Here is a 16,959-nt window from a genome sequence, read left to right on the forward strand (position 1 = left end):
GCCCATATCTCTTCCCGCCGTGCCTCCCCGCCAACGTACACCACCTACACCGTGATCGAGCCAGCATTCGCCTTCGCAGTCGCACGAGCCACCGATGGCGAGCGTGTTCTGGGGAGGCGGCCATCCCGCTGACGAGGTGGCCAACTTCGACGAGTACGACCCCACCCCCTACGGCGGAGGCTACGACCTCGCCCTCACCTTCGGCCGAGCCCTCCCGCCCTCCGACGAGATCTGCCACCCCATCTCCACGGCCTCCTCTTCCTCCTCATGTGACCGCCCCCAGTATGGCCGGAGGCCGCCGGCCGAGGAGACATACGGCTCGGCTGGGCAAGGCAGGAAGCCCGACGACGACAAACACGACGGCTACGGTGGTGGGTACGGGAGGAAGGGACGCATTGACGACGACGACGACGGCGAGGCGACGCACGGCGGTTACAGGAAGCCCAAGCCGGCGTACGGGGACGACCAGCCCAAGTACCATGGCGGCGGCGGCGGCGGCCGCAAGAAATATGTGTGTGCAGTGCACGGGCCTAGCCCATTAGCTCCCTGGGCCTTAGCTGGCCTCCTTAGCTTTGTCTATGTTCCGTTGAGTAAAACATTCTCCTTGTTCCCTAGGGTAATGACGACGATGGCTCGGGCGACGAGCGGAAGCCGCGGTACAAGAAGCACGACGACGACGACGATGACGACGAGAGGAAGCCGCGCTACAAGAAGCATGACGACGACGATGACTCCGACGACGAGAGGAAGTCGCGTTACGAGAAGAACAACCGCCGCCGCCACGATTACGATGATTGATCCGATGAACGGATCAAGCAGCCTGTGAGGCTGCTGTTGCTGGTTCATGCCATGCTAAATAAGCAAGTTATTACTCTATTAATATTTTTTATTTAACACCATTAACTACGTTTGATCATTATCTTATTCATAGATTTATCTAATTATAATTTTTTCTATGATATAATTTATTACTAAAGTTATTTTAAGCTTGACTTATAACTTTTGATATTTACAAAAAATTTTGAATAGAATGAACGGTCAACTGCACATCGAAAATCAATAATGTCAAATAAAAAGTGGGAGAGTATATATTTTTGGTGAAAGAAAGAGGTTTATTATGTTATTTGCTCTTATCTGAATGCATGCTTGCAATCCTTTTGGAATAAAATGCGTTTGACTTGTTTGTATGCCTTTCACCTTATCTTTTCCCTTATGCTTATACTTATAAGCTAAATTTTAATTTTCAACTTTAAATTTAGAGTTCATTTTGAGATTTTTTTTCATCGAACTTTATTTTTCAGTCTTAACTTTTAAATCACGGAGAATATATATATATTATTTGTAAATATGTCATTTAATTTTTTTATAAACACCCAAACACTGTTTTGTACGTGCGAAGATCATATCACAATGCCACTCGCGTTGGATGTACATGATAATCTTTGATGCGGCAGGTAAGCATCATAACCTCTGATCAACCCCGGTTGCTGGTAGCAACAAGCTCACAAATACATGAACAGGAACAACAGCTAGCTCGGATTGACGACAAGGACACTAGTAGCCGATGTGACGGGTTGTTGGATCCTCCTAATGATATCATCACTCCACGCCACCACGACTCGCTCACACCGTCACACGCACGAGCTAGCACTAAACCGGATCGCATTTAGGGGCTGCCCATACTTGACCTTCTTCTCGCGTGCATCATCAGTTCATCACGCCTGAGAAAAAAAATGAAGAAAAAGAAGAACCAAGCAACCCTGAGTGCCGTTGGCGTGCTCTGCTGCAGCTGTAGTAAGTGGGTGAAAGGTATGGTGGAGAAGAGGATGTTGGGTCAGAAACAGTCGCTGTAACTATCACACGATACGTAAAGCTAGCGAGCATTAGGCCCCGTTTAGCTACCAAAAACTTTTTTCCAAAAATATCACATCAAATCGTTAGACACCTAAATGAACCACTAAACACATATGAAATCAAAAACTAACTGCACAGTTATGGAAGAAATCGTGAGACAGATCATTTGAGCCTAATTAGGGCATGATTAGTTATAAGTGCTACAGTATCCCGCATGTGCTAATGACAGATTAATTATGCTTAAAAAATTCGTGTCGCGGTTTTGAAGCAAGCTGTGAAATTCGTTTTTTTATTCGTCTCCAAAAACTCTCTACAATATCCGATTAAATGTTATATGAGACCATAAAAATTTTCGTTTTTGCAAACTAAACATATCATTATTGGGCGTGAAGCATAGGCCGATAGATCGACTTGTCGCTGATCGAGCTAGCGACATCGTAACAACTTATTGCCGGTCACGCTCGAGAAGACAACGTGCCTGCGTGTGTGCCGGACGACGGCTTGGGTTGGGTTGTATCCCTCGGTTTGTATCGTTATTTTTTTAGATATATCTAAATTCATATATTGATTAATATAATTATTTACGCAAGTAGTGTTAGAAAACTTTATATTGTCAACGTAAACGTCGTCGTGGCGTTCGAGAGAGCAAGGCACCCGTTCCGCCGGACCGCGTGCCGTCTTGCGCGGGAACGGGCGAAGCGCGCGGCACGCGTGCCGGTAGGCCGGGTGGTCGGCGCCGGATTAGCTAACCAGAATACAGCTCGAGCATAGCACCCATCTTTTAACTTTTATTTACATTTATATTTATAAGTTAAAATTTAAATTTTTAATCTTAAATTTAGAATTAATTTAGATATTTTTCCATGATGCTATATTTTTTAGTCCTGACTTTTAAATTATTATGAACACATATATAAAAGTTTTATTTATAAATTATTTTTTATTTATAATATAACGTTTGATTTTTTTTTACAGTAAGAAAAAGATAGTCCTCACAGGATTGGGCTGACCGGCGTACCGTCTCCATCCTGAGAGATCCTGAGAGATCAGTAGTAGCAGTACAGCCTATGAAGCGAGATCCAGTGCTCCGCATGGATGGCGCGAGCTATGCGCAGCACACGTTGGATTTAGTGTTTACGTCAGACATACGTAACAGGACACCAGTCTTTCAAGACATACTCCCATTGGTCCTTTGTGGTTAATAGTCAGCCACATTAAACGATTATCATATCAGAGTTAGCCAAATTGTGAGATAACGTCCACTGAAATTTTCGTTCTTGTTAGCCATTGACTAACTAGGAGATATTGGGCGCGTTCCCAAACGCTAATAGTGGATAATCATTCTTACTTCTTGGCATGTTTCTCAAAATACTAAATTGTGTGTTTTTTGTCAAAAAAATTGTATACAAATTGATTTAAAAATAGATTTATCTTTTTCAAGTTTGCAATAATAATACTTAATTAATCATATAATAATATTTCTCGTTTTGCACGCGCTATCAAGTCAATTTGCAACACGCAGTTGCGAACGCGCTCGTTAAATAATGGCATAAAAATATATTTGGTAATAGGTTTTAGCCAAAGCTTACTATTATAACATTTTTTTACTTATGCTTATATTTATATTTTAATATTTAAATTTGTAACATTAAATTTAGAGTTAATTTTGAAGTTTGTTATCGTAGTTTATTTTTCAGCTTTGGTTGTTAGATTGCTAAGAACATATATATAAATTTTTATTCAGAAACTAATTTTTATTTATAAATATATATTTATTTTTATGAAAAAATAAACAATCACCTCTATATCTTACATACTCGGATACTCCAACCAACACTAATACACCATCACCAAAGATCCATGGTCGCCCCGCCATATTCTCTGCACGCATGTGCTACACTATGTCACATTGTCACTATCATTATCATGATTACATTGTAATTCACATATATGAATAAAGATTACTAGGCTATGTTCATTTTGCAAAATAATTTTACAAAAATATCACATCAAATTTACGATCACATATTTGAAATATTAAACGTACTCTAATTACAAAACAAATTTTAGATTTCGCCTGGAAACCGCGAGACGAATATTTTGAGTCTAATTAATCCATCATTAGCGTATGTTGGTTACTATAGCACTTGTTAATCATGTACTAATTAGGCTTAAAAGATTCGTCTTCTGATTTTTTTTCATAACTATATAATTAATTTTAGTGTTTATATATATTTAATACATTATTTAGGTGTCCAAAGATTCGATGGGATATTTTTAGAAAAGTTTTTGGAAATGAACATGGTTAAGTCTCGTAGTTTGGCACCGATTTCAATCTACTACTGTTAGAACAGAAAGTTAAGTTGTAGGGTCGGTAACTTTTACTGTCGGTAGCAGTAGTACGGTATATTTAAAAAGGACCATTGATTTATGGGTTAATTAAATCTATATTATTATAAATTTATTAGTTTTGAAATATATCTTTATAATTCGACTAATTGTAAGGATGCCACTATAACTTCTAACCACGGTCACCTCCAAGCTTTTGCTATGCATCAAAGACAAAGAAAAACATATTTAAAAAACAAAATTTTCAAAACTTGATATACATTAGTCCAAACAATAATTCATTTGCTAATTATTCATCACATATATCACAAGTGAGCTAACATTACGTTATATAAGTGATGGCATTACGTGTGTCATGTTTATTCTTCTTGTGCCCTTAAAATATATCTGTCAAATTTTACTTAAAGAAAACAACTTTTTGACAGGGACCTTCCACTACTTCCAACTCACAAGCTATTTGGATGAGGACCGCTAAACAAAATATCTTTCTTTTCTAAGTTTTACACTTTCCTGGTAATAAATATCATGTGCCCTCTATTTCATACTATAAGACTTTAGGTTTGCATAGATTCATCTATATATCAATCAATATGTGTTTTATATGTGTCTATATTTATTAGCATATATATAAATCTATACAAATTCAGAAAATCTTATATTGTGAAACGGAGAAAATATATCTTTTGATAATTTTAGGACAAATTATGTAAAAGTCTAAAATGTTCGTCATCAAACGGGTGGGACCCTTATTTACGACTGGCTTAATTATCGGCTGGCTAGTGAGCTAATTGTGAGGTTAGGAGATAAAATTTAAACGCTAGAGGTCCTTATGTTTTGACTTTTGAGACTAAAGGAGTTGTTACAGATACTCTCTCCTGTGTATCGATCTAAGAGTGATTTTATGTCCTCGAGAAATACCTATCAATTTTTATATATAAACATTTTTCCTAAGGGCTAATTATGAAAAAAAGGCCCCCTAACCAACCTTGGAAAGTACTGCTGCTACCTATGAGAACGAAAGGGATGCAAACAATTCTCTTGCCTACAAAGAAAAAGCAAAGAGCAAAGCAAAGCAAAGCAAATATCATTTCATCACGAGTCGCCTGCGCGACGCAGCTCGCAAAAAGAAAAAAGCCGGGAGCTTCACTTCACGTCCTCTTCTTCACCCTCCTCTGCTCCCGGAGAGCCTCTCCTCTCGTCTCCTCCCGCCTTGGCCTCCGCTCTCTTCACCCGCCTCCCCACGCCAACCACCGCGCGCGACGCACGGCACGGCACGGGCCAAAGCTAAACTGCGCCTGCAAGGCCCGCGCACTTCCCGGGGGGGCCGCCTTGATGGAGGTCGCGCTCGCGCCGGCGGAGGACGGGCTGGAGGAGAGCGGCGTGGCGGTGTACCTCCCCAGGATGCTCGCCGGCGTCATCTCCGGCGCGCTCACCGGCCTCTTCGCTCTCGGTACCCACCGCGCCCGCCTTGCTCCGTCTTTCTTCCCCCTCCCCCTGCAGTTTGCTCGAGCTGCTCATGAATGGTTTCTTTAACGCTACCAAGCATTTTTTATGTGGCTTTGCGTTCTTGATGTGGTGCTGTGTAAAAAGCTGGAGCCCTGACCGGAGCAGTGACCGGCGCGCTGGCCGGAAGGGCCTCCGATAGCGGCGTGCTCCGGGGAGCTGGATTGGGGGCCTTCGCCGGAGCTGTGCTCTCCATTGAGGTCCTCGAGGCTTCCCGTGCTTATTGGTGCTCGGACCGGCTGGGCTCTCATGGCACATCCTCCATGGTCAGTAAGCTTCTTCCATGTTCATCCAGAAGCTGTCACTAAGTATCTGACGAATTCATTTTCTCTGAAAAATATATGTTCGTCAGCCTGATGTCAGTGTCACCACCAGTACGCTAAAACTTCCAACATGCTAGGTCGATTAGTCCTCAACCATGATTTTACAATGTAACTCGTCTGTGTTTTTGTGATATGCTTCTAAGAAAATGTCGTGGTTTGGTGTTCAGGCAGATTTCATCGAGCAGCTCCTTCATGCTCGGTTTTTGCAAGAGCAAAATGTACCTTCAGCGTATACAACGCACCGTTTGCAGGTAAGCTGCATGTTCTATTGTTGTAGTTTTGTACTTTTGTTTGATATGGTTCTCATTTTTTTTTTTTAAAAAAAAAGCTCTTTGGTGGAAAAATCCTGATACGCTGTCCATCATTTCATTATTTTGTTTGCTAAATTGCTACTAGCTCTAAACCACTGTAATTGGTTGAGACAACGTTACAAATTCATTGGAGAGTAGGTGAAGAGTACTTCAGAAAGAGACGTTATCCATCGTTATTTTCTGAAGCATTTTTTACTGATTTTTTAATGGTCTTCATCAACAGATCAGCATTTCAGATTTTGGTCATGATGATCTGTACGATATTTTTGGAGACTTTTCATCTAAAGGGCTTTCACGGGAGTCACTGAAGAAATTACCACACTATGTGGTCACTGATCAAACTCGGAACTCGTTTGGTGAAGACCTCTCTTGCGCTATTTGCTTGCAGGTATAGTTACGAAAATTAGTTTTCTGATGTCAATAAAACTGCACATGGCTTAGTTTCAACAATCGTAATAAGAGCAAAATGAACGTACTCTGTTGAAATTACATCCATTCTTTAATTGCAGACAATATAGTCAACGTTCAGTTAGTATACTTTGAGCTTTCTCCTTTTAGGTAAAGTTTGTTGAGAAAATTGAGATCGAGAAACATTTGAAAATTGGTGATAGCATACCACTAGATGACTGGTACAAGTCTCTATTGGTTGTTAGCGATGATTGATTCGGATATACATTCGTCCTAAAATATAAGGGATTTAATGCATAGAGAAAATATCTTATTATGTTACAGGATGGAGGTAGTACTAGTAATGGATCAGGACAGATGGCCTTGGGTAAATGACAGATTACTAGACACTTCTCGTAACACAGGACTGGTAGACAGTTGAAGAACATTTTAAACTTATCTAACTCGTACATGACCATTGAATATGGTGTCTTACCTGATCAGTGATTAGCAACCAATATCCAAAGCTCTTGTGGACCTCGTTGAACCAGAAAATGCGGCTCATTTTGAGATTGATAAATGAAAACTGCAAGTACATATCTTACCGCTATAGATGTAGCTGGTAGCAGTGGATATGATATTATTGCGCCGGTGTGATATGTAGAGCAGGGAGATGCAACGACCTCGTTTTTATGTTCTCCTTTTGTGGCAACTTGCACACCAAATTATGCGTGCTACTAAATGCAATGTGCTTAGCATTTGCTCTGCTGCTTGCTCGCTACTTACACTCGATGCCACCACTTCCTTGCGCTTTGCAGGATATTGTAACCGGTGAAACGGCGAGGAGATTGCCGAATTGCTCGCACACTTTCCACCAGCCTTGCGTGGACAAATGGCTCGTTGGCCACGGTTCGTGCCCTGTATGTAGGCAATGCGTGTAACGGCAGAAGGTAACCAACCTCCTTGTATTCTGCTGGCTCACTGTCTTAGAAGAAACTAGTTGTGCAAAGTGTTTGCTTTTGCTAGCACCCACCAGAGAGGTAATATACACAGTAGCGTTGTAAGATAGATATCGTTTTTACCAGCGAAAATAGTGATTGTAAATCAGACGATTCGACACTGTTTTCTTACGCCGAGTTGCAATGTAAAATGAATAAGGTTTCTCTGCCGCGGAGCTCTTCAGTTCCTTTGAGAGTGCTGGATTGCCAGGTAATGCCATAGGAAATGGCTACATGGGCAGCCATTTCTACCTTGCTGTTGTGTAACGCACAGTGTATGAGTGTAGTATGGAATTGTGACGGTTTCTTTTTAAGGGTATCGATTATGATTAGTTTATGCATGTGGGAAGCTCAGCAGCTGCAAGATTGCGCCGCGATGGTCGCATTGAAATGATTCCACGATTAGGCTGGACCAGCGGTCGTGATCGCCATGCCCCCCCTGTTGTGCCCATTCCTGAATCCTGATTCCCATCTATGCAACTATGCAAATCATCAAACCTACTGTGGTTTATCAGGGATAGGTTCTTACCTTTTTGCTTCTATTTATGTTTACAAATTAAAATTAAAATTTTTAATCTTAAATTTAAATTTAATTTGAGGTTTTTAATTATAGTTTATTTTTTAACTTCTATTTTTATATCACTAGAAACACGTATATAAAAATTTTATTCATAAATTATTTATCATTTATAAATATGCTATTTTTCAAAAAAAAAAAACAATAACCCTGATTCTGTTTTAGTACTAGATGCGTGCTACCGTAGTGCGTGCGATCCCGCGTGCACTTCGCTCCCACTGTTTGGGTCATGGACTCAAGGGAGGAAAAACAGAGTGTTGCCCGTACGAGAAAAGCTGATGTGCGTTGCTCTGCGACGTCCCAGTCTCCCTGATGCTGATGGAGGCAACAGCATTCCTAGTACAGCGTCGCATCACATCAGCCGCCCAGCGAATCTGCGATGGAGCAGCCGACTGCTGGGTGTACTCGCGTCTCAGAATTTTGGCGCTGGTGCTGTTGGTCCCCTGTCGCGCCTCCCGCGCCACCAAAAACCTCCCTGAGTGCCTTCGAGGCTAGGCCCAATTGGAGGCCTCATTCAGCAGAAAGAACTGCTACTACAGAGCAATGGATCCCCCCGAAACAAGAACGAAATCCAAAAGGAGAACTGCAGTTTCTATATGTAGATGCCGAAGTTCATCTCCAGAACCACCAGATCATAGAGCACAAAATCTCAACTATGGTCCTGCTGAGTAGATACAGGATTACAGGATATAGTATGAGGAAAATTTTCTGAAGAGGTGCAGCTTCATGTTAATACTTAATAGACTGACATTGTGGAACCACCAAACTGTAGATTCGTGGGGTTACTAGTTACTATAGAGTTCAAACCTAGCAGAGATGTCTTTAGTATTTGAACTTCCTATCCTGTACGAAATAGAAGATGTGAAGTTAGGTCCGTGTCTGAATTTCTATTTTCATGTCAAAAGAACATGATGTGTGTGAACTTCTTAGGTTCAACACACGCAGCCCATTTTTTCCTTCAAAATCCATATGTGGGTACTGCAAGAAATAGCGGGATTGCAATCAGATACATTGAATAGCCAACAAACCAATGGAGGCAATCCGAAACAATAAGCACAGAATTCAGAAAATAACAAGTTTAAGAAAAAGTGAGGAAAGGTAGCTGAAACTCGCCTGAACCAGTAAGTCCTGGAAAAGGTCCTCTTGCCAGATTTCACCATTTGTTGCAAGACCCATAGCCCCTCCAACAATGCTCAAACTGAAATGCGAAGACATATTACTAAACTTGATCAATGGTAACCGAATCAATCGTGCATGAAGGGACAAGAATTATTGCTTGGACAATCCATGACTTACAATCTTCTCAATATTCTGTCTGGCCTCAGGATCCAAATCAGGGAGTTCAGATAGTTTTATGTTGCGGAGATCAACTTCAGGGTCACCTTTAATCACCGATTTCCACCATTCCTTTTGATTTTGCTTTGTCAATAGTATTGACAGTGTAACCCCATCCTCTAAAGGAATTATCACAAATTAATGCATGATAGTCAGTAACAAGCATTTTGTAGGAATTGCAAATGGCAAGCATTGTAACAAGGGATCAAACTATTGTATGTACCAATAGTCCAGATGCACTCGTCCACTTTAACTGGTTGATAAAGCTCCCCCTACAAGGAAACACAAGCAGAACATTATACCAGCAGTTTTATTCCAGATGAGGAAGGATTCTCATTGTGTATTAACCTAGCAGCAGACTATATAAATCATTCAATATTTCCACTTACATCAATTATAAAGGAGAAACCCTTAAGTCCAACCTTCAGATGGTTCTTCATAATCTCACAGATAACAACTGACCCTTTGGGAACTGAAATGGAGATATAAACCTCTGGCAATTGCTGAGTCCAGGAATATTTCTCCAAGTCCAGACCATTTCCAGTGTTTGGCTTAGGGTCTATCATGCAAAAAAAAAAAGATAACCCTTTAGCTAACTAAGTCAAAATGGCATAATCAAAGCAAGATTAAAGCAACCGTAAATCCATTTGTTTGTAATAATGTAATAGCATTTCCTGTTTAAAAGTCGAAAGCATTAATTATGTCAAATATATTTATTTGAAGGAGAAGGGTTCTTGTTTATAAGTCCAGAGAATTAATTGCATTTGCTGTAGATACTTGATGCTTTAAGAGAAAATGTAAGAGAACCAAGCACAGTAAGGAGTATGCAAACATTGAGCTAGAAGAAAGATTCTGTTAAAAAAAATATCAAGTGATGGCATTGGTCAAACAATCCAACAATTGTATGCGAACCATTGTCATTTGCCATTAACAGAGAACTAGTGATAACAACTTAGTAGTAGTTTTTGGACTTTATAAACACATACATTCATTCTTTTTAGCAGATGCAGGAGGGGGGAGGGCTGCATGTTTTTGTATCAGCAAATTCCTAGTTACAGTCGATCAGTTTGCAAAAGCTGCAGACCAAAAGTGAATGGGAAATACAGAATATCAAGTGACCACTAAGTGTAACACGTGTAACCAAACTAGTCAGCACATTATATAGTACTATCAAAACGTAGAAAATACAAGGCCTGATTCACCTTGACATTTAAATGTACAGAAATATTTATGAAACCTCGTTAACTAAATAGATTATGATAGAAATACAATTTATCAGCAGGCCAATTACAGCTTAGTACCAAATCTATTGGCTTAAAGCAACAATATCAAAACCCAGAGAGCAAAGTTAACAAAGATATGTGAAATCCATATAAACTGTTTGCAACCACCAGACTATAACCAGAACTTGGACCTTCTTGTTTATACACACTTAGTGCTCTAGGGATGCTGATGTGGCGAGATAATTCTGAAATCAACTGTCAACTGTGATAACCAAGCACATCGTGCAGATTTGGAAAATTTGCTTAGTTGAAAACAAAACCAAACTAGTCGCAAACCTTGAAGGACTTATAATCTGTATATACCATAAATGCCTATACCATAAATGCCTAGAACCGTTCCCCATTTTCGTGTTAGTAAATGGTAAGATTTATCCAGACTAATTAGTAAGCACTTGAAGTCTTGAAAAACATTTTGCTCCCTCCAGCCACCGATATTCGACATTGCAAAATAAAAACTGCACGGCAGTTTTAAATTCCACCATCTATGTAGCATCGAAATCTGATTATTTTAATTCCAAATAAAACACAGATCCATTACTAGCACCCGTAGCTTGGCATAAAAATGAAAGGCACAATTACTGATTCAAACAACAAAATTCAATACCTGCCCCAATTCCAGAACGGTAGAGACCAAAAGGCGACATCTATAATTGATCATCACTAGCAGCATGGAGGTTACCAAGCAGACAGCATTTCGTAGTCGAACAAGCGCTAACCCTAACAACTAGAAGGGCATGGCATGAGATTACTCACCTCTGACGCGCACCGCTTCCGCGTGCGCCTTGGCCCAGGCTTCCTCCGCCATCGCCGCTACCATCCCCGCCGCGGAGGGGTCGCGGAACAGGTCGGATCGCCGCTGCGCGACTTCGATCGCCGCTTGGAGGAACGGGAGCGGGCCACCCCTGCGCGCGAGCACCGCCGCGAGGATCTCCTCGTCGCTCCTCCCAGCGATGGCCTTCCGCGCCGTCGCCGTGGCATCCTCGTGCTCCCGGAGCTCCGTGATGACCACCATTGGATGCGCCGCGCTACGTCTAGGGTTTGGGAGAAATTGCTGCGTTTGCGCGCGATTACCAGAGGCTTTTGCGAGGAGGAAGCCTTGGAGTCGGAGGAACGAAGGCTTCGCCTGCGCCGGAGCTAAACGAGGAGGGGAGGAGAAGAGGTTTTTGAGAGGTTCTAGAACATCGGGGCGGATGTTGGTGGGGCCGGCTTATCAGTGAGTGACATGTGGGGCCGTTACGCCGGTGGGACCCACAGGTCGGTGAATATCAAGCGGCACGTGTAATGCGCCGGTAATTTAGCCAATCTTGACAGTTTAATCGGACATTAGATTTGGCTGTTTAGCATGTTACCGTGGAAACTCTTCAACTTCTAGGCCTAGGCCCCCCAATCATGAGCTGTCCTTGTGGCCCAGGAACATAAACTGTTAGGCCCAATCCATGGGATGTCCTATATTGGTGAGGTGAGACGAGATGAGCTCTCGGGCAGTGTTAGACATTTGGGATGGGAAAAGATTTCAAGGATACGGTGAATTAGCATATAATTAATTAAGTATTGTTTTATATTTTAATAAATAACGTTGTTGACTTTTTAGCAAATAATTGATCATCCGTCTTACTATTTTATATAATTATCAATTATTTTGCTGTGATCGCGTTGATTACCGTATGTATTTTAATTTAGGTCTTACTCCCTCCGTCCTAAAATAAACCAATTTTTCACTTTTTACCTTTAATTTTTGACACTTCATCTTATTTAAATTTTTTTGTGATTGGTATTTTTGTTTTTATTAGATGATAAATCATGAATAGTACTTTACGTGTGATTAATTTTTTTCTAATTTTCTAAAAATTTCTAAATAAGACAGATGGTCAAACGTTGGACACGGAAACCGAAGAATTCGTTTTTTTAGGACAGAGGGGAGTAAATATTTGTATAAACTTTTGAAATAAACGTTGCCCTTGTGCACCAGTGCACCAGGTACACGATCGCTGCCGCCGCCGCCGCCGCTGTCACCATCGCCATCATTACCTTGCACGATCTCAACACCCCAAATTAGCCTATCAGATCGCAACACTCAGCGTAAGCCGTTACACGCTTAACCAATCAGATCGTATTTATACCGTGTCAACGAAGATCAGCACAAGCCTGCTGTGTCTTGCCCTGCTCCTGATGACGTGCAGGACGGAGAGCGGGATAGACAGCACCAGCCAGTCAGCCACCGGGTACGCCGCAACGATCGAATTCGCCGGCACGAACAGCCTGGCTCGCGGCGGCAAATAGGATTAAACGAAGTATGCCATGCCATGCCATTGCCATGCATGTCTGGCTGGCAAAATGGAAGTAGTTCGTTGATCCAAGAGGACACAGACACTACGTTAAGGACGGTAGGTCACTGTGCTGCGCCTTGAACCGGAGTAACTGCGTGAATCAAGAACGGGAGCTTCTGGTTGGTGGTGCCCATGGCGATGGCGCTTCCGGCGGTGGCGACGTCGACGGCCACGACGCGGGGGATGAGGTCGACCACGGACAGCACTCCGCTCACCGCTCCGCCACGGCTGGTGTCGATCACCACGGTGCGGCCCGCCGCCGTCTTCGAGGCCTCGCCGTGCTTGGTCGACGCCGTCGCTGTGGCTTCTGCCTCCATTGTGACGCTTAGTTAGTTCGAGCAGAGCGGAGGCTGCTGTTCTGACTTCTGAACGAGGCAGAGTAGAGTGCACGTGCACGCTTGTGCGGCAGTCTGACAGTGTAATATATGCACGAGGAAACTAGCGAGTGTGGAGTAGGTGATTCTGATGTGAGTCCGTGACATGATCCGCGCCACCGCGCTCGCCGGGCGGTGCTCCAAGTTTGGTCGGTACTCCATTATAGGCTAAACCATCCACCATATTTCCCATCAGGCCCAACTTCATAGGCCGCGCCTCAGCGCCAATCCTCTGCCGGCCCAACTAGGTTAGGCTGCACGTTAACTGCGCAAGGCCTTGCAGCGCTCAAGCCTGCTTCAAGCAAAACCTGAAGTGTTTCGCCTACCGAAGATCAGACAATGGTTGGCCACCCAAAAAAAAACTAACCTTATCCCCTAAAATTTTCCATCCTGCAGGCCAAAGGTTTACATCACCTGAGCAAGGCGTGTGAGCCCGTTGTCGTGACGACAACAAGAAGCTCATCACCTGGCCAGCCACTGAAGAAGCAACCTAGCAGCAAAGCAATGGCGTTGCCGCTGCTCAAGTCGCACGCTCCCTTCTCTGCTCTGCGCTCCGCGACCAGGGCCGAGCTCCATGGCCGCTGCCGTGCCACAGTACCGTACCATCCATTCTCCCTCGCGTTCGCTGATTCGTGCACAAACTGATTCCAGAATTCCTGCTGGATTTCACATACCTGTTCCAATTCTGCTGTTTGATTCGCAGCTCGGTGGATTCCAGGACCTTAGGTTCAACTCCAGCTCTTCCAAGGTGAAGGGATACTCTGCATTTTTTTTTCTCTTTGAAACAATCCATGGTGATTGACTGATTGGCGAGGCAAGTAACCGGATCTTGCGTTGCAGAGCTCAGCCGGGAGGGGTTCAGTGAAGACGAACGCCTCCCCGTTCGACGTGGTGACGCTGATGGTGACGATGGTGGAGCACGTCGACATGCAGAGGGACTACGTCGTGCACAAGTCGATCTGGCATCTCAGCGACGCGGCCCTCAAGAGCGTCTGTATGTCGCCGTTGCACACGCGCCTCTTTATTTCACCTTTTCTGCTTTTTTTTTTGTTACGTCTGAAACTGAAATTTCTCATTTTTTTTCTCTTTCCTGTAGACACCTTCTACGCCATGTTCACAGTCTGGGGCATCTGCTTCTTTGCGTCGATGAAGGCAAGCACGCAGGATTGGAATTAGCTAGCTTGAAGCACTATATCTTTCAGTGGAACCTACTAGATGAAATTATATGTTCAGTACTATGTGTTATTGACACGATCTTTGTGTGGATTTACAGGATCCTTTCTACGACAGCGAGGCGTACAGGGGACAAGGTGGCGACGGCACCGTGCATTGGTACTATGATCGGGTATGTATGTATGCAAGTATGCAACTATGCAAGCACGTCTTACTGGCTTTCAGGTTTTCTTTGCACTTTAACAAAAGGGTAGAACATCCAGGCAAACTCAATTTCTGTTCTTAATTGCTGAATGCTGATGCTAGTCTTGGTACTGAGATAACCAAGAGTCCTGCTGAGCTTCGATGGTTGATTCTGCAGCAAGAGGAACTGGAGGCGGCTGCAAGGGAAGAGCTGTTGAGGGAGGAGCTGCTTGAGGAGATCGAGCAGAGGGTCGGAGGCCTAAGAGAGCTCGAGGAAGCGGCCAAAGAGGAGCAACTTGCAAAGTGACTGCATGTCAATCGCCCGATGCGGCTGCATTCTGTAATAAGGAACAGCGCGGCTGTGTAATAGCAGGACAATGTTCACTGGTATATACTGCAGTATTACGGTCCTCCCTCTGGTCTAAAATATTGTTATCTAGAATGGCATTTAATCCACCCTGTAATTACAAATCTGGATAAAAGTATATTCAGATTCATATACTATAAACATGATCAAATCTCTTAACAATTACCAACATTTTCTGAGGAGAGAGTGCTGAAGTAGCACTTTGAATAGCTCCTGTCAGTGTTGGCTCAGACTCAGGAGGGAACCAAATACTAGGTGCCACGAAAGGGCCGTTTGTTAGGGCTCTGAACTCTAGATCCTACCTCCAAACTTCAATTACAATGAGAGCTCCCACACCAATTTCATGAGAGCTGCTCCTGTGAGAGTTGGAGAGCAGATCAAAATTGTTTGACTAGTTTACTATGCTACAGAACTCTTAAAAGAGATGATATGAAGTAGATTGGCAATAATATCCTTATGAATTATGTGTAGTCATGATTAGGCTATAATTTAATTATGTTTCCTTTTCATGTAGTTAAATACTGATTCTTTTTCTTTTGAATTTGAACAACATAGCTATATGGTTAGAAAATACTATAAATACTATATGATAGTTAACACACAATATAAATGTTTAGTAATAATATATAGCAGTATTTTCATGAACATAAATGAAATGAGCACAAAGTAACATGCTATGGTATAAATCTATTGTGTTGTGAGCACCGCCGCCGAGTTCTACGCGCACCGTCGTCGCTACGAACTGCCCTGCGCTTTACGTACGGACGGAGACCGAGAGAATAGATTAGGGTATATACATGAGTGGCTGATTCGAGTAATTATAATAAAATAATAAAGGATAGTGGGTTTTTTGGCATGGAGTGGGGCTGCGGAGCAGCAAAAACCCAGCTTCACCCTTGTAGTTCAATTTTTATGAGCATCTCCACCAACTCCGCTCTAATGAAATTAGAATCTGTACCATTTGACATAACTCCGGCTCCAAGTAAGTTAGAGTTGGTAGCTAGAGTTATGCCAAACGAGCCCTACATATACGTGAACACATTGTGCTCTTCTCTTCGTCTTATTTTTATTTTTTCTTGGTTTTAGCCTTTTAGGTGCATGTTTTTCCAAATTTTAGTTAAATAATCTTATGTGTGTATATATATATATATATATATATATATATATATATATATATATATATATATATATATATATATATATTCTACCATTCAAATCATATCCCTAATTATTATAAGGGTTCTACGATCATACAAAGTTCTATAGGTTGCATAAGTCATTTTCTTTAATTATTTGCGATCTTATCCCCACCTAGCTCACATCTTTATTCATTTTACATTTTGATGAAAGTCTTTTCTTATTAACATTAATCTATAACAAATAATTTAAAAATAATTATATTTTGGATGGATAGATATAAGATCTCAAATATAAATGATACAACGGGGTGAAATGAACATGGTGTACTCCAGTACTATCTTTCAAAACCGCATGTGCTGTAGGCAGTGGCTTAACAGTGCCCTCGTGATTGGGATGCGTGGGCTCGTGGCATAATTTTCTTACAGAGGAAATAACCAACGTTATTTGTTTGTTTATGTTTATGTTTATAAGTTAA

The 16,959-nt window shown here is 42.2% G+C and overlaps 5 protein-coding genes across 5 annotated transcripts; 3 read left to right on the forward strand and 2 right to left on the reverse strand.

The window, feature by feature from the left end:
- The first annotated feature begins 23 nt into the window (after positions 1-23).
- LOC102703191 (uncharacterized protein At5g39570) lies at positions 24-1,194 on the forward strand. Its single transcript, XM_006648978.3, has 2 exons — positions 24-511; positions 616-1,194. Exons 1-2 carry the CDS (start codon positions 95-97, stop codon positions 796-798), a joined length of 600 nt encoding a protein of 199 aa, XP_006649041.2. The 5' UTR covers positions 24-94; the 3' UTR covers positions 799-1,194.
- Positions 1,195-5,273: 4,079 nt separating this feature from the next.
- On the forward strand, positions 5,274-7,895 carry LOC102721049 (NEP1-interacting protein-like 2). Its single transcript, XM_006647814.3, has 5 exons — positions 5,274-5,653; positions 5,794-5,972; positions 6,197-6,280; positions 6,564-6,728; positions 7,546-7,895. Exons 1-5 carry the CDS (start codon positions 5,536-5,538, stop codon positions 7,666-7,668), a joined length of 669 nt encoding a protein of 222 aa, XP_006647877.1. The 5' UTR covers positions 5,274-5,535; the 3' UTR covers positions 7,669-7,895.
- Positions 7,896-8,912: 1,017 nt separating this feature from the next.
- Positions 8,913-11,932, reverse strand: LOC102703466 (protein BOBBER 1-like). The gene is made up of 6 exons (XM_006648979.2): positions 11,674-11,932; positions 10,027-10,196; positions 9,861-9,909; positions 9,599-9,756; positions 9,416-9,500; positions 8,913-9,280 (listed from the first exon to the last, which is right to left on the reverse strand). The coding sequence occupies exons 1-5, from the start codon at positions 11,930-11,932 to the stop codon at positions 9,456-9,458; spliced, it is 681 nt and encodes a 226-aa protein (XP_006649042.2). The 3' UTR covers positions 8,913-9,280; positions 9,416-9,455.
- A 375-nt stretch (positions 11,933-12,307) lies between these two features.
- LOC121053525 (casparian strip membrane protein 4-like) lies at positions 12,308-13,564 on the reverse strand. Its single transcript, XM_040520646.1, is given in 5 exon segments — positions 12,308-12,314; positions 12,887-12,948; positions 13,041-13,179; positions 13,295-13,347; positions 13,349-13,564. Coding segments are annotated over 5 exon segments (477 nt in total).
- A 436-nt stretch (positions 13,565-14,000) lies between these two features.
- LOC102721335 (photosynthetic NDH subunit of subcomplex B 4, chloroplastic) lies at positions 14,001-15,388 on the forward strand. Its single transcript, XM_006647815.3, has 6 exons — positions 14,001-14,215; positions 14,325-14,369; positions 14,462-14,615; positions 14,718-14,773; positions 14,895-14,966; positions 15,156-15,388. The coding sequence occupies exons 1-6, from the start codon at positions 14,126-14,128 to the stop codon at positions 15,282-15,284; spliced, it is 546 nt and encodes a 181-aa protein (XP_006647878.1). The 5' UTR covers positions 14,001-14,125; the 3' UTR covers positions 15,285-15,388.
- Positions 15,389-16,959: the final 1,571 nt, after the last annotated feature.

This window comes from Oryza brachyantha, chromosome 2 (assembly GCF_000231095.2).
Source record: "Oryza brachyantha chromosome 2, ObraRS2, whole genome shotgun sequence".
NCBI classification, from domain to species: domain Eukaryota; kingdom Viridiplantae; phylum Streptophyta; class Magnoliopsida; order Poales; family Poaceae; genus Oryza; species Oryza brachyantha.